Here is a 27,106-nt window from a genome sequence, read left to right on the forward strand (position 1 = left end):
TTCTCAAGTGCTTCCAGAGTAGCACATAGAAAATTTCAAAAAAAAGGTGTCATAGCTGGTAATAGTTTCACCTCTGGATCGGAAGACTGAGTTGGGACCCACCTTCCATGGGTTCTAGGGTTGCAATATGGGACACTGCCCTGGTTAAAGTGACACCTTAAGCGAGGAAATATTAAATTGCTGCCTACCAATTGATCGGATTCCTCCAATACCAACAGTACAGAAAGCTGGCTCATGGTATACCCTCTCCCCAGACACAACTGAGCAAGATGTTGCGTCCACTGAGATAACTTGTGGTAATTTCTTGGAACAAACTACAGATTCAGTTTAAACAGTTACAAACACTTCATGACAAGCTCTACCCTATTCGGCCGTATTGAAAAGCTTCACCGAAAGAAACTTTTACACAAACAAGTGAACTACCCTCGCTCTGAAAGGGGACACCCAAAATAGCGAACTTACCTGCAAACAAAAAAAAAATCACAATGAAGCAGTTGAAAAGAAATTTAAATGTTCTTTTTCTTTTGAAAGGAGTTGCTTCAGTTCATGGACTCTGTTCCGTCAACATGAACGGCTGTGCAATGGTTGAAAAGTAAAGAAAAGGGCTGCGAGACTGCTTCTGAGAACCTTCCCCTACTTCCCCTTCCTCTCAGAGAGATCCGACCACTTCCTGATGTGGGCGGCTGGCTTGTTCAGCAGCTGCTTTCACACACTGCTCTAACTGCAGAGTCGAGTTGTGCAAGTCCCCTCCTCTCCCTCTATACAACTGCAACAGCCACTCTAAGGAGAACAGACTTGCTGGAGCAAACTAATTAACCCTCTGTGAGCCACAGTGGAAGTGTTACAGCAAACTAAAATAGATATAACATTCTCCTTTAATTCAGCGGTTACCTGTTGATCTTAAAAGTTGTTTTTGTTCTTTATATTGCTTCAGTTCCATAGAATCCTACAGCAATAGGAGGAAGTCATTTAGCCTCTACCAGCTCTTTGAAGCTGCTACCTAATTAGTCACACAGTCCTGCTCCTTCCATAAAATCTAACAGTATAGAAGGAGGCCATACAGGAATGAGTGGCCTCCCTCCAGGCTTTTAGATTCTATGGATAAAGCAGGGGAGTGGGACTAAATGGATACAGGAGTGAGGCTCCTTGCATATTGGTGTTGTACTTGGGTTCCTGTAACAGGAGGAAAATCCAATTCATGCTCCGTGCTGACTTTGCAGATTTTAGTCAGGCACTGGTGACATGGTTTACCGTTCCTGGCGGGGGGAAGTGGGGATTGGGGAGGCAAGGGTTCTCGGCCCTGATTGTTCTCCAATGATCCCCACATCAACTAACTGCACAGGCTTTGGTTGGGGAGAAGATGGTTTCAACTGTGACATCCTGTGTGGTCAAATTCAGTCAATGCTTCCTGGTGACAAACTTGATGACTATAGGTGCTTGTCAGTTATCAGCTCTGGCTCAATTGATAACATTCTCGCCTCCGAGTTAGATGATCTGCCAGTTCAAGTTCCACTTCAGGCACAATATTTAGGCTGACTGAGGAAGTGCTGCACAGTTGGAAGGTTTTTAGAAGAGAGATTCAAAGTGCAGGAGTGTGCTGATTGGAGACACTGATGCTGAACTGGATTTTGGGGGTGTGGGGCTGCCAGACATAATAATATTTCCAAGATGCTTATGCTGCATTTAATAGTTAAGATTGCAGAGATGGGGTGAAGACCATGGGACAATTTGGAGGGACCCAGCTGAAATCAGTAAAGACAGCTGGGCAGGGCAGAATACAAGTGGTAGAGTTTTGAATGAATTTATGTTAATGTAGAGTGGAGCCCATGATGCCAGTGCGAAGTCAAAGCATGAAGAAAGAATGAATGTGGATTTCAGCAGCAATGAACTGGACTGGGGGGTTGGGAAGTAGGGGTTGGGAGGCAAGAGTTCTCAGTCCTCATTGTTCTCCAATGATCCCCACATTAACTAACAGACAGCCAGAGCAGATAATTGACGACCGCCTATAGTCATCAAGTTTGTCACCCAGCGAGCGTTAACCGAATTTGACCACAGACATTGGCTGGGGTGAAGATGGTTTTAACTGTGACATTCTGTGTGGCCGAATTCAGTCAGTGCTCGCCGGGTGACAAACTTAATGACTGTGGGACACACAAGTGAATAAAGGTGCAGAGATGGAAGTCGATGGCCTTTGGCAACATAACAGAGAAGCTCCAGGATTTGAAGCTTAGTTAAGGGTGTCTATGCACAGAAAAAAGTAGTCCTTTTACATGTTTAAATTTTTAGTATCATTGTCCAGATACAACTTTCCATATCACTCAAATGGCTCACTAAATGCTGTTGAAAACTATGGGCAATAAATTTGATACTCAGCCTCTAGGTTTTGATTGAGACACCAGGCATGAGTGCGCTGCAGACAGAGCAGGTTGTAAGGATAGCACAGGTGCCAGCTCACTAGAATGGGTTTGTACACAGGTTCACTGCAAAGGATTCAGATGAGGACTTCGATGGGGCAGCCTACAAAAGAATGCTGATGGGAAGCCTGCCAGAATGCCTGCATTCAACATTAAGGAGCATGAAGGAGCCCAGCAGCAAGTTGGCACATGGCCCTGAAGAGAGCATGGAGCCCACCCTTCCTGGCATGGAAGTGGGTTGAGGGTGGGCCTGGAAAATCGTACACTCTGAAGGCACCTCAGGCTTCCGACACCTTAATGATGTGATTAGGTTTTCAAAAGGAGGGTGAAAAGGAGAGAGCCGGCAAATGGCACGGGTTCAATTAATTGCTTGTTGAGCTCATTGTAGAGCTGGTTAGGAGGATGGGGAGCAACAGTTAGCAGTTTTCAACTGGCTAGCATAGGGAACATGAAAGGTGTGAAACAAGTTTGAGCATAGTTGATGGGAGCACACAGGGTGCCATTAGTGCTCATGACTGCAGTGTGACAAAGTTATATAAAAGGGGAGATTTTTTTTATATTCATACATGGGATATGGGCGTCGTTGGTTAGGCCAGAATTTATTACTCATCCCTAATTGCCCTTGAGAAGGTGGTGGGGAGCTGTCTTCTTGAACGGCCACAATCCTGTGGTATAGGTACACCCACAGTGCTGTAAGGGAGGGGGTTCCAGGATTTTGATCCAGCGACAGTGAAGGAACGGTGATATATTTCCAAATCAGGATGGTGAGTGACTTGGAGGGGAGCTTCCAGGCAGTGGTGTTCCCATGTGTCTACTACCCTTGTCCTTCTAGATGGTAGTGGTCGTTGGTTTGGAAGGTGCTGTCGAAGGAGCCTTGGTGAGTCCCTGCAGTGCATCTTGTAGATGATACACACTGCTGCTACTGTGCGTCGGTGGTGGAAGGAGTGAATGTTTGTGGATGGGGTCCCAATCAAGTGGGCTGCTTTGTCCTGGATGATGTCAAACTTCTTGAGTGTTGTGGGAGTTGCATTCAGCCCGGCAAGTGGCGAGTATTCCATCACACTCTTGACATGCCTTTTAGACTGTGGACAGGTTTTACGGAGTCAGGAGGTGAGTTACTCATCGCACGATTCCTAGCCTCTGACCTGCTCTTGTAGCCACAGTATTTATAGGGCTAGTCCAGTTCAGTTTCTGGTCAATGGTAACCCCCAAGATGTTGATAGTGGGGGATTCAGTGATGGTAATGCCATTGAACATCAAGGGGTGATGGTTAGATTCTCTATTGTTGGAGATGGTCATTGTCTGGCATTTGTGTGGCATGAATGTTACTTACCACTTGTCAGCCCAAGCCTGGATGTTGTCCAGGATTTGCTGCATTTGGACATGGACGGCTTCAATATCTGAGGAGTTGTGAATGGTGCTGAACATTGTGCAATCATTAGCGAACAACCCCACTTCTCACCCTATGATGGAAAGAAGGTTATTGATGAAGCAATTGAAGATGGTTGGGCCTAGGACACTACCCTGAGGAACTCCTGCAGTGATGTCCTGGAATTGAGATGACTGACCTCCAACAACAACCATCTTATTTTGTGCTCGGTATTTAAACTCAGTTGCTATTGTGGAGGCACAGAGTTGCCATCGCAATAGCTCAGAGGCTTGATTTTGCGAGGAGACTGTGTTTAGACTTGAGGGGAACAACGGACATCTGGCAGCCGTAGCCGCCTCTAGTCATGCCTGTTTGGTCTGGCTCGCTCAGGTGTTTCTTCCAGATGGAAGGAAGAGTGCAGCTCTCCTGTCCACCACAGCCTCAATCAGGGCCTCAAGGGAGGCATGAGAGCTGGCCCTCTGCTCTCCCTGCTCATTCATTTTCAAAGGGAATGGCAAGCTCAGTCATGGTTGCCATTTGCCTTTTAAATTATCCCTCCATGCTTAGCTCCTGCCTGTGCCTGATGCCCTTAATTGGGCGCTGAACTCGGTTCTGAGCCAATTAGTGGCTGACATGGATGCAGTGCAGGGTTGGGATTCAGAAATTTTCCAGCCATTGGATTCCTGACCCTGGAATGAAAATTCACCCCATAAAAGTTCATTGCTCCAGCCAAATGGCCTCCTTCTGTGCTGTAACAATTCTGTCATTCTGTTGTGACTGCAGCGGGTGGAAGATTTCAGTGATAGTGCCCATCTTGAAGCACAGACGTCTCACATGCTGTTCCTCACTGAGGTTCAGCTAGGAGAATTGTTCCCTCTGCCCTCCTGCTGACAGCCCTTCTCCACCACCAATCCCTCCCCCTCTAGGGGCTTGTCCTGCTCTGTTTGTCTTATGCTCACACTGTATTCCAAGAGAAATGCCTGTTAGTACATTCGTGCCAACTGGTTTGTGAAGAAGCCTTGAATTCAGTGAACAGGCCTTCCAGCACATGCCATACCTCTCTCTGTGGGCCATTACAACTTGATGGAACTTTGAAAGTACTAAACATTTGTAGGATTGTAGCAACAGCCATAAGAAATTAATAAAAAACAAATCTATAAGTAGTTGACAACTTTTGCGGGGTTGGGGGGTGGTGGGGGGGGGTGGGGGGGGTGATGTGGCGAGGTGCGGGGCATGGGGAGGGGTGCTTAACATCTTCAGTTATATGGGATTAATAGAGGACACTGCTGGAGCACTGAGATTCAAAATGGTACCACTGGGGTCAAATTGGCAATACATGCTGACCAATGTTATGATTTCCCTGCTCTGCGTACTTCTGGTGGGTTTATGGGGGAGGTGGAGGTATAGTGGTAATGTCACTGGACTGGTAATCCAGTGGTCCAGGCTAACGCTCTGGGGGCATGGGTTCAAGCCCCGCAATGGCAGTTGGTGCAATTTGAATTCAGTTAATAAATCTGGAATATAAAGTTAGTTTCAGTAATGATGATCATGAAACCATTGTCGATTGTTGTAAAAATCTGTCTGATTCACTAATGCCCTTTAGAGGAGGAAATCTGCCATCCTTACCTGGTCTGGCCTACGTGTAATGACCCACAGCAATGTGGTTGACTCTTAATTGCCCTCTGAAATGGCCTAGCAAGCCACTCAGTTCAAGGGCAATTAGGGATGGGCAGCAAATGCTGGCCTTGCCAACAACGCACACATCATGTGATAAGCAGCAAGTGATAGACAAAGCTAAGCCATCCCACAACCAACGGATCAGATCTAAGCTCTGTAGTCTTGCCACATCCAGTCATGAACGGTGGTGGATAATTAAATGACTCACTGGAGGAGGAGGCAGCTCCACAAATATCCCCATCCTTAATGATGGAGGAGCCCAGCATATTAGTGCAAAAGATAAGGCTGAAGCATTTGGCTACAATCTTCAGCCAGAAGTGTCGAGTGGATGACCCATCTCAGCCTCCTCCAGGGTCCCCAGCATCACAGGTGCCAATCTTCAGCCAATTCAATTCACTCCACGTGATATCAAGAAATGGCTGAAGGGATTGGATACTGCAAAGGCTATGGGACCTGACAATATTCCGGCAATAGCACTGAAGACTTGTGCTCCAGAACTTGCCGCACCCCTAGCCAAGCTGTTCCAGTACAGCTGCAACACTGGCATCTACCCGGCTATGTGGAAAATTGCCCAGGTATGTCCTGTACACAAAAAGTAGGATAAATCCAATCGGCCAAATTACCACCCCATCAGTCTACTCTCAATCATCAGTAAAGTAATGGAAGGGGTCATCAACTGTGCTATCAAGCGGTACTTACTTAGCAATAACCTGCTCACTGATGTCCAGTTTGGGTTCCGCCAGGGCCACTCAGCTCCTGACAGAGTGTGGCATCAAGGAGCCCTAGCAAAACTGGGGTCAATGGGAATCAGGGGGAAAACCCTCTGCTGATTGGAGTCATACCGAGCACAAAGGAAGATGGTTGTGGTTGTTGGAGGTCAATCATCTCAGCTCCAGGACATCACTGCAGGAGTTCCTCAGGGTAGTGTCCTTGGCCCAACCATCTTCAGCTGCTTCATCAATGACCTTCCCTCCATCATAATGTCAGAAGTGGGGATGTTCGCTGATGATTGCACAATGTTCAGCACCATTCACCACTCCTCAGATACTGAAGTAGTCTGTGTCCAAATGCAGCAAGACCTGGACAACATCCAGGCTTGGGCTGACAAGTGGCAAATAACATTCGCGCCACACAAGTGCCAGACAATGACCATCTCCAACAAGAGAGAATCTAACCATTGCCCCTTGATGTTCAATGGCATTACCATCACTGAATACCCCCACTATCAACATCCTGGGCATTACCATTGACCTGAAACTGAACTAGACTAGCCATATAAATGCTGTGGCTACAAGAGCAGGTCAGAGGCTAGGAATCATGCGACGAGTAAATCACGTCCTGACTCCCCAGAACCTGTCCACCATCTACAAGGCACAAGTTAGGAGTGTGATGAAATACTCTACACTTGTCTGGATAATGCAGCTCCCACAACACTCAAGAAGCTTTACACTGTCCAGGACAAAGCAGCCTGCTTGATTGGCACCACATCCACAAACATTCACTCCCTCCACCACTGGTGCACAGTAGCAGCAGTGTGTACCATCTACAAGATGCATTGCAGGGCTTCACGAAGGCTCCTCCAACAGCACCTTCCAAACCCATGACCAAGACAATCAGGGCAAGGGCAGCAGATAGATGGGAAAACCACCACCTGGAAGTTTCCCTCCAAGCCACTCACCACCCTGACTTGGAAATATATCACCGTTCTTTCACTGTCGCTGAGTCAAAGTCCTGGAACTCCCTTCCTAACAGCGCTGTTGGTGTACTTACACCACATGGACTGTAGCGGTTCAAGGCACCTTCTCAAGGGCAATTAGAGATGGGTAATAAATGCTAGCCCAGCCAGCGAAGCCCACATCTGCGGATGAATAAAAGAAAATGTGACTCCAGACCCACAGTAATCTGGGTGACTCTTAATTGCCCTCTGAAATGGCCTAGCAAGCCACTCTGTTCAAGGGCAATTAGGGATGTGCAGCAAATGCTGGCCTTGCCAACGACGCCCACAACCTGTTAATAAATTTTTAAAATTAGGTACGCACACATGCCCTCAGCAAGATGGCATCATACACAATGTACAGAAGCGTGTATGCATTACTGGATGCCATTTTGGTCCCTGAGCAGCACACATAGTGCTCAAACAGGTGCTGCCAAGGCCAATTTTACAGCCTACCTTATTAAAATTTCATGAACTCAAGATTATTAAAGTGAGAAACTACATTACTTTGCATTTACAGGAACAAACCTGTGATGTCCAATCACACCGCACGTCTGTCCACACTAGCAAGATGTAGTGAGCCATTTTCATGATTGTGCATCATTTTAGTTTGATTGGCGAGGTACCAGCGCTCAATAAGTGCAAGAAATCCAGAAGCTTCTCCACATAGCTGAGCCACAAGTAAAGACAAGGGAGGGAGAGAGGAAAGATAGGGAGCCAATGTGGGGGTCGGGACCGTGGTGGTGGCAATGAGCGAGTAGCAGCAGGCTGAATGTTGTTTTTGTGGTGAGGACGGCTGGTTTAGCTGCTTAACCGTCAGTCCCACTGAGCGGAGCGTGTGTTCAGCCCAGTGGAACACCAAAATTATTTCAGGGCCTTACAAAAGGCTGATCTAAATATGCGAAGTAGGCCCAGTGCCTGTTTTGGGCAGAATTGCTGGCTGTCCACTGCTCAGAAATTGGGTGAGGTTTTAGGTGGCTAGTGAGCAGTTGATTAGTAAGTCTTCCCCACCTTTTTTTTTTAAGCGGGTTATGGGGTAGTCCAAAAATGAAAAGCGCTCGCTCCATAATTTTAACACACATATCTACACAAACTTCAGAACACGAGAGAGGTGGGAGAGCATAAACCTGTATTTCCATTAGCTTCTTTTACCTACTATGCTAAATTTTCTTCGGTGTTCTCCTAAATTGAAGATGGTGCTGTTAAAATGGTCTAAACTTCATTTCATACAAAAGACCCACTTGTCTTGCGAGTATAGGGAAGAATAAAAATGTCCAGTGAAGAGTTTAGCAATTTGGAGCTATGGCTATCTTGAATGATTAGTTGTCTAGGCTGTGGTCAAGGTTCAGTACAGTAGCATTCTCCTACACCCTATGGTTTCCATTCCTCTGTCGAAACACAGCCACACATGTTTCATGTTATTCTTAGTTATACTTCAGGAATGTCACGGGCGTGTTTCCTCTTCATCTCAGAACACAGTGCCAAATTGATTTTACAGTTCGAACTGCATAACCCTCTTTGCTGCCAAGGTCTTCAAAGTATATCCTATAAATGAGCAGTTCAAGGGGGAATGACAAAATAATGAGAGTTAAATACATCAGTCCATATAAAATTGTAAATAGCTCCCCACCCCGAGCACTCTGTTCCTCCTGAACAGAGTCTTAAAGGGACATCTTATGAGTTTATAAAGGTTGCATTTAAAAGCTGGTAAGAAAAGAAAACTTCATGTTGCATGACAGCTTTAGAAATATTTACATGGGTGCATAGCTCAATAAGAATTCTTTTGAAGATCACGCATTTGGAGTTTTAGAGAAAATATGAAAAGATTCACACCTTTAAATGTGCAGCAATGGACATACTCACGAATCACCTCTGGAAGAGTCCGAAGAGCATTTTTGGATACTCAAGCTCTTGAATATTGGCCCATGATGGGAATCCCTTGTTTTCTCCAGGCCTACACCAGGATGTCATTCAATTGCATGACGGAAACAGAGTCAAATGCACCATCAAGAAACTGAATACTTCAGAGATCTGACTTATAATTCATACCTTGGAATGAGTTCAAGGGCTTCCTATTATCCACTGTTTTGGATCCCAACATAAAAAATCATTTCAAAGGCCATCTGAAAGAATTATGTTTTGATGGAAGACGTACAGCTTTAGTGCTGCTTTCTAGCTAACGCAAGCAGTGTGATTTTTTTTATTTAGTGGGATGTGAGTGTCACTGGTTGTCCAACATTGAGCTTCTTTGCGGCAGCTCTGAAGAGCCACACCTGAAATTTAACCTGAATTTCTTTTCTTAGAAGCTGATTTCTGTCTTCAGTTCTGACATTTATTTAAAAAATTGAATCGTAGATTGATAACACAGGCCATTTGCTCCATCAAGCCTTTGCAAGTTCTTTGAGTGATATCCAATTAGTCTCACTCTCCTGCTCTTCCCCAAAAACCCTGCAAAATTTTCCCTTTCAAGAATTAAGCCAATTCTCTTTCGAAAGCTAGCTTCCACCACCCTTTCAGGCAGTGCATTTCTGATTATAACTCATTCCGCCAAAAAATTCTCATGTCACCACTGGATCTTTTGGGGATTTCTATATTCAGTTTTCTATTTAGTGTTTATATTGATTCGATTCATTTAGAAATGTTATTCGTTCATTGCACGCGGGCATTGCTGGCTAGGCCAGCATTTATTGCCCATGCCTAATTGCCCTTATTCAGAGGGCATCTAAGAGTCAACCGCATGACTGTGGGTCTGGAGTCACATGTAGGCCAGACCAGGTAAGGACGGCAGATTTCCTTCCCTAAAGGACTTTAGTGAACCATATGGGTTTTTACGACAGTTGGCAATGGTTTTGTGGTCATCAGACTTCTACATTCCAGGCTTTTATTCAATTGAAATTTCACCTGGGGCCCCTGTGTCTTTGGAATACCAGTCCAGTGACAATACAACTGTGTCACCGCCTCAAACCACCTCTCCCCAGTACAAGAAGTTATGATTCCTCATCTATTACGAAAACTTGAAAAAGTGAGAAGTGTGGATAACAGATCCCTGTAGAAAGGAAGCTGATTTCTACTTGTTGGGGGTGGGATATTGTACACACTTAAAGATACGTATGTGTCTGAATTGTTTGCATCCAGTTATTTACTACACAATTAGGGAAATTGGTTCAGAGAAAGTTAAAGTGGATAAATCAATAAAAATTGCCAGTAGGAACTGTCATTTTTTGTAGTTTGCATCTACAGAAATGAAACTATCATTGCAGCAGATTCCATTTTTAAAAAATTGCTGATTGGATAGGGAAACAAGTTTTTATAAATAGATATTCATAATCTGCCTATTTAAGTCAATTTATCGTCTGCTTCTGTAATTGCACCAACATCCCCAGTTGGAAAAGCCTTAGTCTGTGAAATTGAAGGACTATATGTTCCCTATATAATAGCCACAGAATTTCAGAATTTAATTGTATGAATTACTGCCAAGATGGTTCAATTCAATGAGATGCTACAGAATGCAAGACTTAATCGGTTGTCTTTATTTCTAATCCACAAATTTATTAAAAAAATGCTTCACCAGCATCGGGGAATTATTTTTTTCTCTTTTGTGAACTCTTAATAGGATTCATGACAAAATGCCATCACAAAAGTTACTGCCATCTTTCGGGTGATAACATAGGAACAGGAGGAGGCCTTTCAGCTTCTCGAGCTTGTTTATGTCATTTAATTAGATTGTGGCTGATCTGTACCTCAAGTCCATTTATCTGCCTTTGATTTGTATCCCTCGATATCCTTACCTAACAAAAATCTGATCATCTCAATCTTGAAAACTTCAATTGACTCTCAGCAAACACAGCCTTGGGGGAAGAAGGTTCCAGATTCCATTACCTCATCTTGTGAAATGTTCACTCATTTCACCCCTGACTAATGTTAATGTTAAAATGATGCCACTTTGTCCTGAATTTGCCCCACAGGGGAATACGCTTCTCTACATCTACTCTATCAAATATCTTTAGCATTTTGAAAAAAGTGATTAGTTCACCTTTTAATCTGCTAAACCAAAAGGAATACAAGCAAAGTCTTTTGCAAACTGGCCTCATAATTTAACTCTTTATAACTTGGTATAAAATTCTGGTGAATCTGCACTGGACCCATTCCAGCCATTACACCTCCCAAGGTTAGGTGCTGAAAACTGAATGCAATACTCTAGATGGGGTCTGACCAAGGCTTTGTACAACTAAAACAAACTTTGTATTTCAGACCCCATGAGATAAGGGCAGCCATGACATTATCTTTTTGATTACCTTTTGTATCTAAGCAATAGCTTTTAGTGATTTTTGTAGCTAGCCATCCAAAACCCTTTGCTACTCTAAATTCTTTGTATCTGGTCATTAAGAAAATACTCTGATTTGTCATTGAGGAGAAATTTGTTTATGAAGAGGGTTGTGAATCTTTGGAATTCTCTATCCCAAAAGACAGCAGATGCTCAGTTGATAAATATATTCAAGACAAAGATTGATAAATATTAAGGGATTTGAGGGATATTGGAATAGGACAGGTAAATGGAGTTGATGTAGATGTTCAGCCATGATCTTATTGAATGGTGGAGCAACCTCAATAAGACCATAAGACATAGGAGCAGAAATTAGGCCATTCAGCCCATTGAGTCTGCTCCGCCATTCAATCATGGCTGATAAGTTTCTCAACTCCATTCTCCCGCCTTCTCCCCGTAACCTTTGATCCCCTTACCAATCAAGAACCTATCTATCTTGGTCTTAAATACACTCAATGACCTGGCCTCCACAGCCTTCTGCGGCAATGAATTCCATAGATTCACCATTCTCTGGCTAAAGTAAATAGGGCATACAGGCTACTGCTGCTCCTACGTCGTATGTTCTCATAATCCCTTGTCACTGACTTTGAGGCCAGAATAAATGGACTTTCCCTAACTTTGACCAAACTTCTCAATTTTAAGTGTTTATAATATTATCACTTCTTATCTCTACCAACTAACTGCTCTAGTTACTTAGATTACCCTTTCTCCTTTTCTGAATAGAGGTGTAACATTTGACAGCCTCAAACACATTAGTGCAATTTGTGTTTTCAAAGAATTTGGAAATTTAGTTAGTACCTTTGCTATATCACTAGCCTCCAGAATACAGTTTTCCAGAATACATCTAGGCATGGTGACATCCTTTAAGCATCACAGTCCATTTGAGATCATCTTTTGAAATATTTATCAGTTGCTGTTCAGCCTCCTCTAGAGGCAAAATAGTGTTAAACAGCTCCATAATTCATTTGTATAGAACCAAAATCCAGAAGATGCTGAAAATCTGAAATAAAAACAAAAATTGCTGAAAATATGCAGATCAGGTATCTGTGTAGAGGAAGAGCTTACATTTCAGGTCAATGACTTTTCATCCGAACTGAGATCTGATAAGATCACTGACCTGAAATATTAATTCTGTTTTCTCTCTCCACAGATGTTGCCTGATTTACTGAGTATTTTTAGTGTTTTGTTTTTAGTCCATTATTCATTTATTCTCTCCTGTAAGATTGTCTCCTTTATTCCTTAGTGACTAACCCCTTCTCTAATTACTCATTCACTTCCAGTCTCTAAGTTTTTGTGAATACCTTTCATGTTGGCTTCCAGTCTTTAGCTCTTCTAATTGGCTTTTCTTTTCTGGATTATCCACATCCACATGTTCAGTCCTTACTATTGAGCAACTCAAGTTTAAATCTTTTGAATACTTTTAATGACAAAAATAAATAGTGGCTCTCATACAGAGTTGTGATAACTAACTTTCCAAAAGCGCTGTACACATTTTGGTAGCCTTGCAGAATTTGAGATTAATGCAAACTTTTTTATTTGAATCCATCCATGGCCCCTTCCTATTTCTCATATCTGCCTCTCTGCGACATCATCTGAAAACAATCAGTTTCTGCACGTACACTGATTATATCCAGCTCTACTTCCCCACCTCCTATCTCTAATCTTTCACTGCCTCTGATTCTTCACGTTACATGTGCGACATCTAGTATTCAATGAGCAGAAACTTCCTCCAATTAAATATTTGAAAGACTGAAGCCCTTGTCTTTGGTTCCTGCTACAAATATCATTCCTAGCCACTGACTCCAAAACTTTCCCTGGCAATTGTCTGAGGCTGAACTAGACTGTTTGCAACCCGGGTTCCTATTTGACCCTGACCTGAGCTACTGAGCCCACCATCAGACCACCTACCTCCACCTCCGTAATACTGCTAATCTCTGCCCAACCTCATCTTATCTGCTGCTGAATCAATGATTTTGTTGCCTCTATTAGCACTGACAGACATGATGAGGCAAATGAGTTCCTGTCCACAAATTTAACTTTCTGTTGTTGCAATTTTTGGTCACTCTTCTGTTAACACTTATCAATGTAAATCCCAATGGGTGGAATTTTCCGTGCCCGTTGGCGTCGGGTGTCATGGCAGGCGTGATTGGACAATATGGCGGGAAGGCCAAAACACAGTTTCACGACATCATGAAATGAGCTTGCAATCATCCGCTCCACCCGTCAATGGCGTTTCCTGCCACTGCACGCCGGGAACTTCATTTTAATACATCTGCATAACTTTTATAAGCCCTGCTCGCCGGAATCATCCCCCCCACCCTGGATCATCTGGGAATTTCACAACAGCATTTATAAGGCATGCACCTGGTGAGCTGCACTTCAAGGGGAACTCAGAAGTGAGTGCACAGTAACGTTGTGCAGCGCTTGGGAGGGTTGCCTGTTGGACTTCAAGGTTGAGGCGCCACACATTCAGGCAAGGGCACAGGCAAGTTGCGTTTTTCCAGCTGGCTGACAGTGTGGTGCTGGGGCAAGGGCTGCACTGTGGTTGAGGCGAGTTGGGGGGTGGTGGTGGCGGAGGGGCGAAGGCTGCACTGCGGTTGAGGTGAGTTGTGGGGACCAGTCTCCCCCATGGTTCAAGTTAACAGTGCAGCCTTGCAGTGCAGGTTAGGACAATGCCTGCGACTGGGCTGAGAGCACAGCATTCAGTCCAGTGGGCAAAGCTGCCGCCAATCGGTCAGGTGGAGTGGGGCGGAGCAGCCGTGGAGCACACGAAACTCTGGCCATCCAAGTGGCGGCCAGAACTCACTGGGATGCATTAAGGGGCCTTCAGACTTAACCAAGAGAGGTTTTTTAGTACACCCAAGCTAACCCATGCGTCTCTTTCATCCTGCAGAAGTAGTACATCAGGAGCATGGAACCTGATGACCTAGCTGCATACCTGATGGCTTCCAGGGAGCGGAGATGAAGGAAAAGAGAGTGACAGAGGTGGTGGGGAAGTAGAGCTGGGTATAATCAGTGTACGTGCAGAAACTGATTGTTTTCAGATGATGTCGCAGAGAGGCAGAAATGAGAAATAGGAAAGGGAGGAGCAGCACCCTCAGGAAGAGGGGCAGCTGGGGTTCCCACGCACGCCACTGAAGAGCCACAGCAAGCCGTCGCTGGTTGGCGCCTAGTTAGACCCAGGGTCTATAGACAGCGCTTGTCGTTCCTGCAGATGACTGAGAACCAGTGTCGCCAAAGGCTGGCATGTCTAGGAAACTGGTCAGTTACATCTGCCATCTGCTGTAGGATTTGGTGCCAAGGGGACATGGAGGGCATCCACTGCCAGTGGCCGTGAAAGTGAGCATGGCGTTCAATTTTTATGCTGGTGGCTCCTTTCAGGGCTCCACAGGTGACCTCTGTGGGTTATGGCAAGCCTCCACACACAAATGCATCTATGAGGTCATGGACACCAATTTAGCGATGGCACATAACTTTGTGCATTTTGCCTGGGATCAGGAAAGCCGGGAAGCAAGAGCACTGGGATTTGCCCAGATCTCTCAGGTGCAGGGTGCCATCGACTGCACTCATGGTGCTCAAATCTCCGTGGCAACAAGCAGTCAACTATGTCAGTCACAAGGGCTTCCACTCGTTGAATGTTCAGCTGGTGTGCAACCACCACAAATGCATCCTGCAAGTCAGTGCTGGGTTCCCAGGGAGTCCATGACTCCTACATTCTCAGTAGTTGTCAGCAGGTCTTCTAGAGTCCAGAGAGGCTGCAGGGTTGGCTCCTTGGGAACAAGGGCTACCTGCAGAGGACGTGGCTGATGACACCTGTGCAGCAGCCTCAGACTGCAGCAGAGAAGGTGCAATGAGACTTATGCTGCAACTTTCAACTTGGTGGAGCAAACCATCGGAATGTTGTAAATGAGGTTCTGGTGCCTGGGCTGGTCTGGCGGAGTTCTGCAATACAGTCCCAGAATATTCTGGTAGCAATGATAAGCCCCATCAAGGTGCAGGCACAACTGATGTGACCAATGACGGTGAAGGCCCACCACCAGTGTGCAGGGAAGGTTGCACAAAGCAAAGGGAAGAGGCCCTAGACTGAGACACCTGCCTTTATCTTGTGAAGGGACCAAGGTTTCACACCTGAGCAACACAAACACTGCTCATCAGAACAAGGAGCCATAGGCAAGAAGACATTCTTGGGAGTTTACTGACAAAGTGAACATTCTGTACAAGTGATTAACACCTGTGCCTAAGCTGTGCAGCTGTGGCTCAGTTCATAGCACCCTCGCCTTTGAGTCAGAAGGTTGTGGGTTCATGTCCCACTCCCGGAAACCAAGAACTGTGAATGTACTCGAAAGAGTTACATGCGATCTGTTGATAACTCAAAAGAGTTACATCTTCTTAACCTTCCTAACCCTGCCGTTACATCTTGGTGCTCCCCAGACAGCCACAGCGGACGTGGAGGCAGCCTGTTGACTGCTGCGCCCCGTCTGTGATGACCTTGATGGGCATCCTCTGAAGGGCCGAGACCTGGAGGACCCTGGCCTGCTTTTGGGATCCTGCAGTGTGGCAGTGGCACCCTTCTCGGCCTGTGGAGCTGGATTTGCTGGGGTCACAGGAAGAGGGGATTCAGATGGGCTGGACACTCCTGGAGTTACTGGATGGATGGCCCCAGGGTCTGCTCCTGCTGATCCTCCTATGGGCGCCTGAGGACCTCTGGCTGACTCCTTGAGGAGAAGGGGAAGCTGGAGTGAGGTTCAGCTGCCCAACACCCCTCTCACTTTGACACTGTTGGAGGCCAACTAGTCAGCGATGGAGTTCAGCCCATGCAGCAATGCAGGACTGATGTCCTGGATCAAGGTCTCCATGGTGGCTGCCATCCTACCAGTGTTGACCTCGGTGCATTGGCATGCCAATGCTATCACCTCAGACTGAAGGCAGATGGACTGCTCCATCGTGCCTTGCAATCTGAGGAGTGCAGCGGACATGTCTTCTTGATGTTCCCGAGCTTGCCTTTGCAGCTCCAACAACTGAGGTATAATTGAGTCCAGAGGCTCTCATCTGACTCGGACTCAAGAGATTTCTGGTCTCTAGCAGTCCTTCGAGTGCGTAAACCTGGGAAGTCCCTGCCGCCGCCTGCTGTGTATCAGGCAGTGCGATGTGCTCACCAGGTTGTGATCCCGAGGCTACTCTAAAGCTAGGTTCCACCAAAGTGTATGTCTCTGCGCTGGTGGAGGGTGTGGGTGAGTGCTGTGACGGGTCTTCAATGAGGGTTTCAGCAGATTCCTCTTTTTTGGGGCTTGATTGGTGGCCCTGGGTTGTGGACTCCCTCAACTGTTTCCCAGATGGGCCTGCGAAAACAAAGAGAGATAATTTAGTGCATGGCAGCGGCCTCTGAAACAGGACTCATCACTCAGCATGGTTGTCTGATGGACCTTGGTGGATCCTCTCTTGGTTTAGCATTACCTTACCATCGGCGCAGGAATGGTCCAAATCTTCACAGGCCTGTTGGATGACTATTTTCAAAGCCCATGAGCACCTTGATTTCAGCTATTCCTCCACCAGTCTGTGACCTCTCCCTTTTGTTGTGTGCTAGCTTTACCTGTATGAATATAGATGGGGTGTAAGCAGAACACCTGCCAGGCTGGATGATAAGTATGCCTGACATGTGTGGATGGTGAGGGTGCCATGGACAAGATAAGGACAATGAAGGTGTATATGAGAGAGTGAATGGTGATGTCCCTGAACTGGCAGTGAGTGGGATCCCTGTGGATGCGTGATGGATTTGAGAGTGAGAGTTGAGTGTGATGAGATAAGTGACTTACCCTGGCAGAATGGAGGAGTTAATTGATCCTCTTTTGGCACTGGTTGGCTGTCCTCTTTTGCAGGGCGTTGGAGCTTACTCTGACCACCACCACCCATGCTGAATTTGTCACCTTGCTTGCTGGCCATCACCCAGAGTGGGGGTAAAGGACATGGCGGGCCTCCACTGCGTCCAGTAGGTGCTCGAGGGAGGCATCAGTGAATCTGGGGGCAAGATGTTTCCTCCCTTTGGCAGCCATGATTTTGCAGCAGCTTCCTATCCCTTGAAGAGCACTCTTTCTTTGCAGGGGTCTTTTAAATATGGCGCTCAGTTTACTGAAGGCCTGATGTGACAGCAGGGCGGGGAATGAAGCGCTGCCCTGCCAGCAACCCAGCGTGTTTCCTGGCAGTGTGAGATTAATGAGGTGGGATTGGGACAATACCACCACTGTGGCCGGCAGGTAAAATGTTCTTTTCCTGCCCGCTACCATACTTAGTGCAAACCTGGGACAATTCCGCCCAATTTCAACATTTCCCCATTTCATTTTGTCATAGCTGTCCCTATGTAATCTCAGTTCCCAGCCACCAGGTAACTATGTGGAGTAATTTTCTGAAAGTTTTCTCCTCCATCTTGTATATATAAGAATGTACATTAATCAATTTACTATGTGCAGGATCACGCAGAATTTACTTACATTAAAAAAAATAAAATATTGCAACATGTTCAACCACTGTCACTTCCACTTGATTTCTTCCCGAGCAAAACATTTTATATTTTATCATCTTTATGAAATCAAGTCACCAGGTTAAAAGTTTGTTGTGGTCCAAGAGAAGACATAATGAGTGCCAGTGAAAAGTAACTCATGCCCAAGTTCACAAGATACTTAAGGATGAGGGACTCCATTTGGCCCATCTTACTTCATCCATCCACAACAACTGACACTGCTCATCTTACAATGCCTAATTGTTTCTTACATGATTTTCACCTCATCACTCAGCTTCAAAGTCCATTCCAAATGTTAACCACATTCTGCATGAATAACTCCAGATATCCATCTTAAAAGTTATCTTTTACTAGTACATCCCCATGTCCCACTCCAACAAAGATCAAACATGATTTTTAAAATCATGTTCTGAAATAACTTCTAGAAAGACTGCTCTTACTTTGGGTATGAATATCCAAAAGCCTTTTTCTTACCCATTAATCACAACTAATTATAAGGAGCTATGAACATTGACCATTTGTAAAAACTTACCTAACTCAGATGATCATAATTTGTCAATCCTTGGAGGTTTCTGACTGAATTGTATATTTATAGTTCCCCAATGAATGTTTAAATGTACAGGCCAAATATCGCTACTGATTGAAGAGTTTTGGGAGCAGGTCAATCACTTAAAAAGCAGTACCATTCTTACTAGCCCTAGGATTCATATTTAACTATCATTCACCAGTAGATCATAAGAAATAGAAGCATAAGTGGGCCATTGTGCCCCTTGAACTTGCTCCACCATTCAATAAGATCATGGCTAATCTGATTGTGGCCTTAACTCCACTTTCCTGCCTGTCCCAGGTAACCCTTGACCCCCTTGTTGATTAAAAGCCTTAATGCAAGTACAGAATGCAAGTTGCGTCACCACTGTTGGAATGTTTTTGTGTTCACTTATCCAATATGATAGCCACCACTGCTGAAAAAAAGAATCTACAGGATTAAAGCTCACTGGCCAGATAGAATATTTACATATCTTACAAATTGTGTTTAGAGAATTCTGCTGAGAGGCAGTTATATCAGTCTCCAATCACCACCAGACCCTGATGTAATCTTACCACAGAGCTCCATACCATTTCCTGAATCTTTCTCATTACAAGACAGAACATGACACACAGCCAAAAAGAGTGAACTTAGAAGGCACATCAGAAAGACAGCTACACATTTCCATTTTGCTGAAAAGACAGACATGTTGAAGCTTTTCATCTTGCACTCACCAGGACAAACGCAAGAATGCAAAATTTCAAATGATCACAATTTATACTATAGGAAAAAAAAGGTGCTGACTGGTTGGCAAGTCGACTCTGACTGGCCGATTCATTGCCATGGAGAAAGTGCCGGGGAACTATAGGCTACCCAACCCCCGGGTAACTTTTTAAAAAGCACAAGGCTTGAACATATTCCATTTATTTGGAGAATATGGGTCCGTGTATGCATGTATGTCACTTCTAGCTAGCGTAAGTGAGCCATGTTACAAGCTTGGCTAGTTATCTTAAATTGACTGTTAGTGTAGCTATTAGCGCATTCAGGATTGTTCAGGAAGTGCTGCCCAATCAAAAGTCATATCTAACAGTAGATGTTTTGTTTTGTGTTTTGCAAGTGCAGGCTGGTTGAGTACGGTAGGACTCTGCCTTAAATGAACAACCAAAGGAACAGGGCATTTGATTCGATCAGCCAATCACTGGGGCATGTGGCCTACGTAACTCTGCCAGATTTGACTTCCCAACTAATCAGCACCTTTTTTTCCTGTAGTATAAATTGTTGATCGTTTGAAATTTGGCATTCTTGTGTTTGTCCTGATGAATGCAAGGTGAAAAGCTTCAGTCACTACTCCCTTTTCAACAATATTCAGGTTCTGCATACTATCAGCCAGTGGATCTCTTGAAAAGAACTAATCTTGAGGTTGTGAAACTACAGCTTTTATAAAGGGTACATACAATGAATTTATGGAACACAAGGTCATAAGTTATGCACCTCGAATATGCACTTCAATGTACCAAAGCACTCCCATTCATTTGATTCATCTGGCGTTACAAAATATAATACCTAGTCATTTTGAAAAAGATGCATCAAACCTTCAAGTATTTAAAGGAGATGAGTCCTATAGAGGGAACTTTCAATAAACTGGTAATGGGCTGGGGAATGATTGCTCCCTATCAGCATCTGGAAACAGAAAATCATTTTAATCTACACTTCCACTAATCAAGGTTATGGAGAAAAGCAGGGGAAATTGAATTTGATTAGGTTGCTCTAATGTGATTTAGCCTGATCTAAAATGCAGAATCTCTTTGGAAATATACCACAGTGCCACCATGAATTCTCCAAATAGGTTTTATTTTGCTTTGGCCAACCCAGTGTCTGACTACATTGATTTTCCAAACCCAGCTACTTAAAAATTATCACAGGTTATTCATTTCTGTTTGCCTTACATGGAATGCATACTCTTTAGCCTGCAGGGACATAACTGACTTCTGCAAGCTCAGCAAAGCTTAGGCACTGGTTGGCAATAGGCTTAGGGAATCCCAAGCTTGTGAAGGCTACTGCTGGAGTTTAACCATCTAATAGCAAGCAGCTTACCAACATGGAAAATTTCCTGCTTTTTTTTTTAAGTCAGGATCATGCTACTGGCTTGAGGGTATCTGAAGCACAGTAGAAGACAACCAACCTGCAGTGACAGGTCTACCCTCCAGTCTCATTAATAAACCAGATAGATCAATCACCTATTGTGCCTTATAGTTCTGCAGATCTGCAGTCTTGGATATCGAATTAATGAATATGTCACAGGACCTATGGGCAGACAGTGGCGTAGTGGTAGCGGTGATGTCATTGGACATACAGAGGCCCAAGCTAATGCTCTGGGCACAGGGGTTCAAATCCCACCACAGCAGTTGGTGGAATTTAAATTCAATTAATAAATCTGGAAGACAAAACTGGTGTCAGTACGGTGACCATGACATCTATCAGATTAATGAAACAGATGGGTTTTTACAACAATGTCCTTTAAGGAAGGAAATTGGCCATCCTTACCTAGTCTGGCCTACATGACTCCAGACCCACAGCAAAGTGGTTGACTCTTAGCCTTCTGAAATGGCCGAGCAAGCCACTCAGTTCAAGGGCAATTAAGGATGAACAACAAATACTGGCCTTGCTAGCAACACCCAAATTCCACGAAAGAATAAAAAAATCAGGGGATATCTTTCATTCCCAAGCATGTCATTTCAGCAGTTAAACACCAAAGAGGTTAGCCAATAGTCAACCATACAAGACTTAAAAAAATTCTTTCATAGAATGTGGATGTCACTGGCAAGACCAGCATTAGTTGCTCATCCCTAATTGCCCTTGAACTGAGTGGCTTGCCAGGCTGTTTCAGAGGGCAGTTAAGAGTCAACCACATTGCTGTAGGTCTGGAGTCACATGTAGGCCAGGCCAGGTAAGGGCATTAGTGAACCAGATGGGTTTTTAACGACAATTGATAGTTTCATGGTCAACACTACTGAGACCAGCTTTCAATTTCAGACTCTCTTTTAAAATTAACTGAATTTAAATTCCACCAGCTGCCTTGGTGGGATTTGAATGCATGTCCCTACGGCATTAGCTTGGGTCTCTGGATTACTAGCCCAGTGACACTGCCACTATGCCTCCATCTCCCCTGTTAAAGACAAATAGATGGGTGAAGAGAGAAATACCTTGCAGGGAAACACTTTACACTCTGGCGCTATAGTACTCATCCCCCTTAATATGCCTATGTACATCATTCTCCAGAAACAAGCATAACACTGTCTTGGATTGCTTCTTCGGCAACTCAATGGACAATAAAGAGGCACATTAACAGCCAAGTTTTGTAGTGTTTATTTTCTAGCAGACACACTTCATCAAAGTCCCCTTAAATTAGTGTACATTATTACCCTCTTTGGGGTATGTCCCTCAGAATGCTGTAGAAACTGCTTTGAAGGCAGCTTTAGCTAAGAAAAAAGGAAAAAAAAGAACCCACTTCAAACCAATTCCTTTAAAAACAAAACAAAAAACAATTCCCAGAACGATAAAGCGGTGGAGCATTGATTTCAGTATTTTTCAGTGCCTTTCCTTGTTTTTCTTTTCAGGATTTTCTCGCCGGCCTCTGGTCAGCTGCTGCTGGGAGGGCAGGGGGAAGCTCTTCTTTTCTCATGGCTTTTTGTCATGCTAGATCACAAGGATTCCTGTTCACATGATGCGCACACCTTGGATCGAGGATTCCAGAGACTGAAAGTAAATAAGAGTTCCAAATAAGTGCGTGGTAGCAGCAGGAAGGAATAGTGTTCTGACAAACTGGATGAAAATACTGGGGGAAAAAAACTGAGCCCAAAACTTGCAGACTGTACATTTCACGTGTGCTGAGGGAATCCTAATTGGGGGCGGCAAAGGTGGAGCAAGTTAACAATACACCATGCAAGTTAGAAATGTAACAGCTGAGGGGATGAAATGCAAAGCAGGAGCTTAATGATAATATAAGCAACCCGAGAGGCTAATTCTTCTGTTGATTAGCTGTTACCAGATTTCGGAATTGACACTTTGAAACCTCATTACAGCCCCTTATTGTGTTTGCTGGTGACCCAATTGCAATATTTACAGTGTCTCAAGCAGATTTCATCACCCCAATAATACTGCTAAACAGCTGGCAATGGGATCATTAAATGATTTCCTTTCTGCCCTCCACCAAATCAGTTTCAATTCCCTCCAATATTCTCTCCTTTTGTTGGGAGCTTATCCACCTCAGCCCAAAATTAGCAAGTTACCCCAGTGTAGGCAACATAAAAATTCAGTCATGTCACTTAAAACATTCCCTCTTGCCCTTTCAGAAGTTATGTTTGTAGATGCTGACCAATCTATGTATTTTATAATGCCTTTACATGTTACCTTAATCAGTGGTAGCATTTGCACTCAAGTTAAAAGGTCAAATCCATGCAAAAGACTCCTGAACATACACAAAGTTGAAACTTCATTGCGATGTTGAGAGAATGATACTACAGAAGGGGCCATGTTGTACTTGAAACATTACGTTGAGACCATGCCTGCTTATCAGGTAATGTAAAAGATTCCAGAGCACTCTTTTGAAGATCAGTGGCAGTTGGGGCGAGGGAGCAGGGGAATGGCCTGGCCAACATTCTTCCATCAACCAATGTCACCCAAACAATTAACTGGTCATTCATTTCATTACTCTTTGTGGTACTTTGTATGCAAATTGATCACCATGTTTGGCTACAAAACAACAATGAAAACACACAAAAGTAATCAAATAGCTTTGAAGTATTATGGGGCCACCCAAGGATGTTAAAGGTGCTACATAAATCCAAGTTCTTTCTTTGTTTTTTTTCTTCAAAACAGTTATTTGGACCATTCCATTCTCTCAGCTCTCATCCTTTCAGTACTGAATATCTCTGCCAAGTTACTAACCAGTTCTTTTCTATCCTTTAACATCCATAGTCGATAAATTTTCAATGCTGCCTATGTTTAAGACTTTGGATGTTGAGACGAACGGAAACTTAATTGAAGCAAAAGTGCAACCTACTGACTCAAGAATCTTAAAGGCACAGGAGGCGGCCATTTGGCCCATCATGTCTGCACCAGTTCTCCAAATGAGCATTATGACCTAGTGCCATTGCCCTGACATTTCTCTGTACCCTTGCATATTGTTTCTATTCAAATAATCATCTAATGTCCTCTTGAATGCCTCGATTGAACCTGCCTCCACCACACTTCCAAGTAATGCATTCCAGACCCGAACCACTCGTTGTGTAAAAAAGTTTTTTCTCACGTCACACTTGCTTCTTTTGCAAATCACTTTAAATCTGCGCCCTCTCATTCTTGATCCTTTTACGAGTGGGACAGCTTCTCCCTATCTACTCTGTCCAGCCCCTTCATGATTTTGAACATCTCTATCAAATCTCCCCTCAGCATTCTTCTCTCCAAGGAGAACAGTCCCAACCTTTCCAATCTATCCTCATAGCTGAAGTTTCTCATCCCTGGAACCGTTCTTGTAAACCTTTCCTGCACTCTTTCCAATGTGTTCACATCCTTCCTATGATATGGTGCCCAGAACCGTACACAATATTCCATCTGAGGTCTAACGAGTGTCTTATATAAATTCAACATAACCTCCTTGCTCTTGTACTCTATGCCCCTATTAATGAAGCCCAGGATACTATATGTTTTATTAACTGCTCTCTCCACCTGTCCTGCCACCTTCAATGATCTATGCACATATTGACCCATGTCTTTCTGTTCCTGTGCCCCCTTCAAAATTTCACCCTTTATTTTATATTGTGTTCATGTTCTTCCTACCAAAATGCATCACTTCACACTTCTCCGCATTGAACTTCATCTGCCACCTATCTGCCCACTCAACCAATTTGCCTATGTCCTCTTGAAGTTCCACATGATCCTCCTTGCAGTTCACAACACTCCCAAGCTTCATATCATCCGCAAACTTTGAAATCGTCCCCTGCACATCAAGATCTAGATCATTAATATATATCAGGAACAGCAAGAGTCCCAATACCGACCCCTGGGGAACTCCACTACAGACCTTCCTCCAGCCTGAAAAATATCCATTGACCATTACTCTCTGCTTCCTATTTTTCAGCCAATTTTGTATCCACGTTGCTACTGTCCCTTTTATTCCATGAGCAATAACTTTTCTCAAGTCGGTTTTGTGGTACTGTATCAAATGTCTTTTGAAAGTCCATGTACATCATATCAACAGCATTACCCTCATTGACCTTTTTGGTTCTCTTAAAAAAACTCCAGCAAGTTAGTTAAACATGATTTCCCCTTTAGAAATCCATACTGACACTTCCTTATCATCCCTTTTCTTTCTATGTGACTACTAATTCGATCCCAAATAATTGTTTGTAGAATCTTGCCCACCACTGAAGTTAAACTGACTGGTCTGCAATTGCTATGCTTATCCTTACAACCTTTTTTGAACATGGGTGTAATGTTTGCAATTCTCCAGTCCTCTGGCACCTCCCTTGAGTCTAGGGAAGACTGAAAGATTATGGCCAGTCCCTCTGCAATTTCTACTCTCACTCTCTTCAAAGTGCTTGGATGCATCTCATCCGGTCCTGGTGCCTTGTCAACTTTAAGTACTGACAATCTATTCAACACTTTGAACCCTTCTAGTGACAGAGTTTCCTCATTTGTCACCGTGGCCTGGATAGCATCTACCTCCTTGGTAAAGACGGATGCAAAGTATTCATTTAATATCTCAGCCATGGCCCTTTCGTCCATGTGTAAATTTCCTTTTAGGTCCCTAATTGACCCTACTCCTCCTTTTACCACCCGTTTACTATTTATATGCCTATACAAGAGTTTGGGGTTCCCCTTTATGTTGGCTGCCAGTCTTTTCCCATAATACTTCTTCGCTTCTCTAATCTGCGTTTTCACCTCCCATCTGAACCTTCTGTATTCCTTTTGGTTCTCAATTGTATTTTCTACCTGACATCTGTCATAAGCGCACTTTTTCTTCCTTATCTTAATTTCAATCTCATTTTTCATCCAGGGAGCTCTGGATTTGTTTGTCCTACCTTTCCTTTTCGATGGAATATACCTTGACTGTGCCCGAACCAATTCTTTTTTGAAGTAAGCCCATTGTTCAGCTAACAGTTTTTCCTGCCAACCTTTCGTTCCAGTTTATTTGGCCCAGCTCCGTTCTTGCCCCATTGAAGTCGGCTCTTGTTCAGTTAATTATTTTTACTCTGGATTGCCTATTGTCCTTTTCTATCATCATCCTAAAACGTACAATGCAATGATTACTGTCTCCTAAATGCTCCCCCACTGACACTTGATCTACTTGACTCGCCCCATTTCCAAGAGCCAGATCCAAAAGTGCATCTTTTCTTGTTGGATTGGACACATATTACTGTAGAAAATTCTCCTGAACACATTCTAGGAACTTTCGCCTCTCTTCGATCTTTACACTGCTACTGTCCCAGTCTACATTCGAGTAATTAAAGTTCCCCATTATAACTACTCTACAATGCCTGCATCTGTAATTTCCCTGCAGATTTGTTCTTCTACATCCTTCTCACTATTTGGCGGTCTATAGACTACACCGGGCAATGTAATTGCACCTTTTTTGCTTCTTAGCTCTAGCCAAATTATTCTGTCCTTGAAACCTCTGGGGCATCCTCTTTCTCCAGCACTGCAATGCTCTCCTTTACCAATATTGCCACCCCATCTCTTTTCCTATCTCTTCTGAAGGTCTTGTACCTGGAAATATTTAACAACCAGTTAAACCTTCCTTGAGCCAGGTCTCTGTTACCACCACATCATCATATTTCCACATGGCAATCTGTGCCTGTAACTCCCCAATCTTATTTACAAGATTCCATACATTCACATACATGAATAGTAACCCTGATTTAGATTTTGTTACTTTCTCCCTTATCCCGACTTTACCCATTAATTTACTATTCTCTATTCTAGAGCTATCTGTCTCTCCTAGACTTATGTGCACCCTGGTGTTCCTCTCTAATATTTTCTCTAGCTTCCCACACCTCTGCCGAGTTAGTTTAAAGCTCATCCAACAGCACTAGCAAAATGCCCCACAAGGAACTCAGTCTCAGCTCTGTTCAGGTGCAACCTGTCCGGCTTGTACAGGTGCCATCTCCCTCAGAGCCAGTCCCAGGAATCTAAAGCCCTCCCTCCTGCACCATATTTCCAGCCATGCATTCATCTGCCTTATCCTCCTATTTCTGTACTCAATGGCACGTGGCACTGGGAGCACTCCGGAGATTACTACATTAGAGGTCCTGCTTGCTAATTTTCTACCTAGCTCGCTAAATTCTGATTGCAGGACCACATCCCCCTTCCTACCTCAGTCATTGGTTCCAATGTGGACCACAACCTCTGGCTGATCACCCTCCCCCAGAAGAATGCCCTGCAACTACTCTGACATCCTTGACCCTGGCACCAGGGAGGCAATATACCATCCTGGAGTCATGTCTATGGCCACAGAAGCACCTGTCTTCTCCCCTAACCAATGATTCCCTTATCACCATAGCTCTTCCTTTC

At 44.2% G+C, this 27,106-nt stretch overlaps 2 protein-coding genes across 2 annotated transcripts in view; both read right to left on the reverse strand.

Moving 5' to 3' along the window:
* The window catches only part of arpc1b (actin related protein 2/3 complex, subunit 1B), a 42,512-nt gene extending 41,934 nt beyond the window's left edge, over window positions 1-578 (reverse strand). The window contains exon 1 of the mRNA XM_078558609.1: window positions 459-578. The gene's annotated coding sequence lies outside the window, so the exon portion shown is untranslated. The remainder of the gene's footprint in view (window positions 1-458) is intronic.
* A 21,310-nt stretch (window positions 579-21,888) lies between these two features.
* LOC144690792 (actin-related protein 2/3 complex subunit 1A-B) overlaps window positions 21,889-27,106 on the reverse strand; it is a 62,240-nt gene continuing 57,022 nt past the window's right edge. Inside the window, exon 10 of the mRNA XM_078558610.1 lies at window positions 21,889-22,294. Within this exon, the coding sequence (XP_078414736.1) occupies window positions 22,256-22,294 (39 nt within the window). The 3' untranslated portion in view covers window positions 21,889-22,255. The remainder of the gene's footprint in view (window positions 22,295-27,106) is intronic.

Source organism: Cetorhinus maximus, chromosome 15, assembly GCF_964194155.1.
Source record: "Cetorhinus maximus chromosome 15, sCetMax3.hap1.1, whole genome shotgun sequence".
Classification (NCBI taxonomy): domain Eukaryota; kingdom Metazoa; phylum Chordata; class Chondrichthyes; order Lamniformes; family Cetorhinidae; genus Cetorhinus; species Cetorhinus maximus.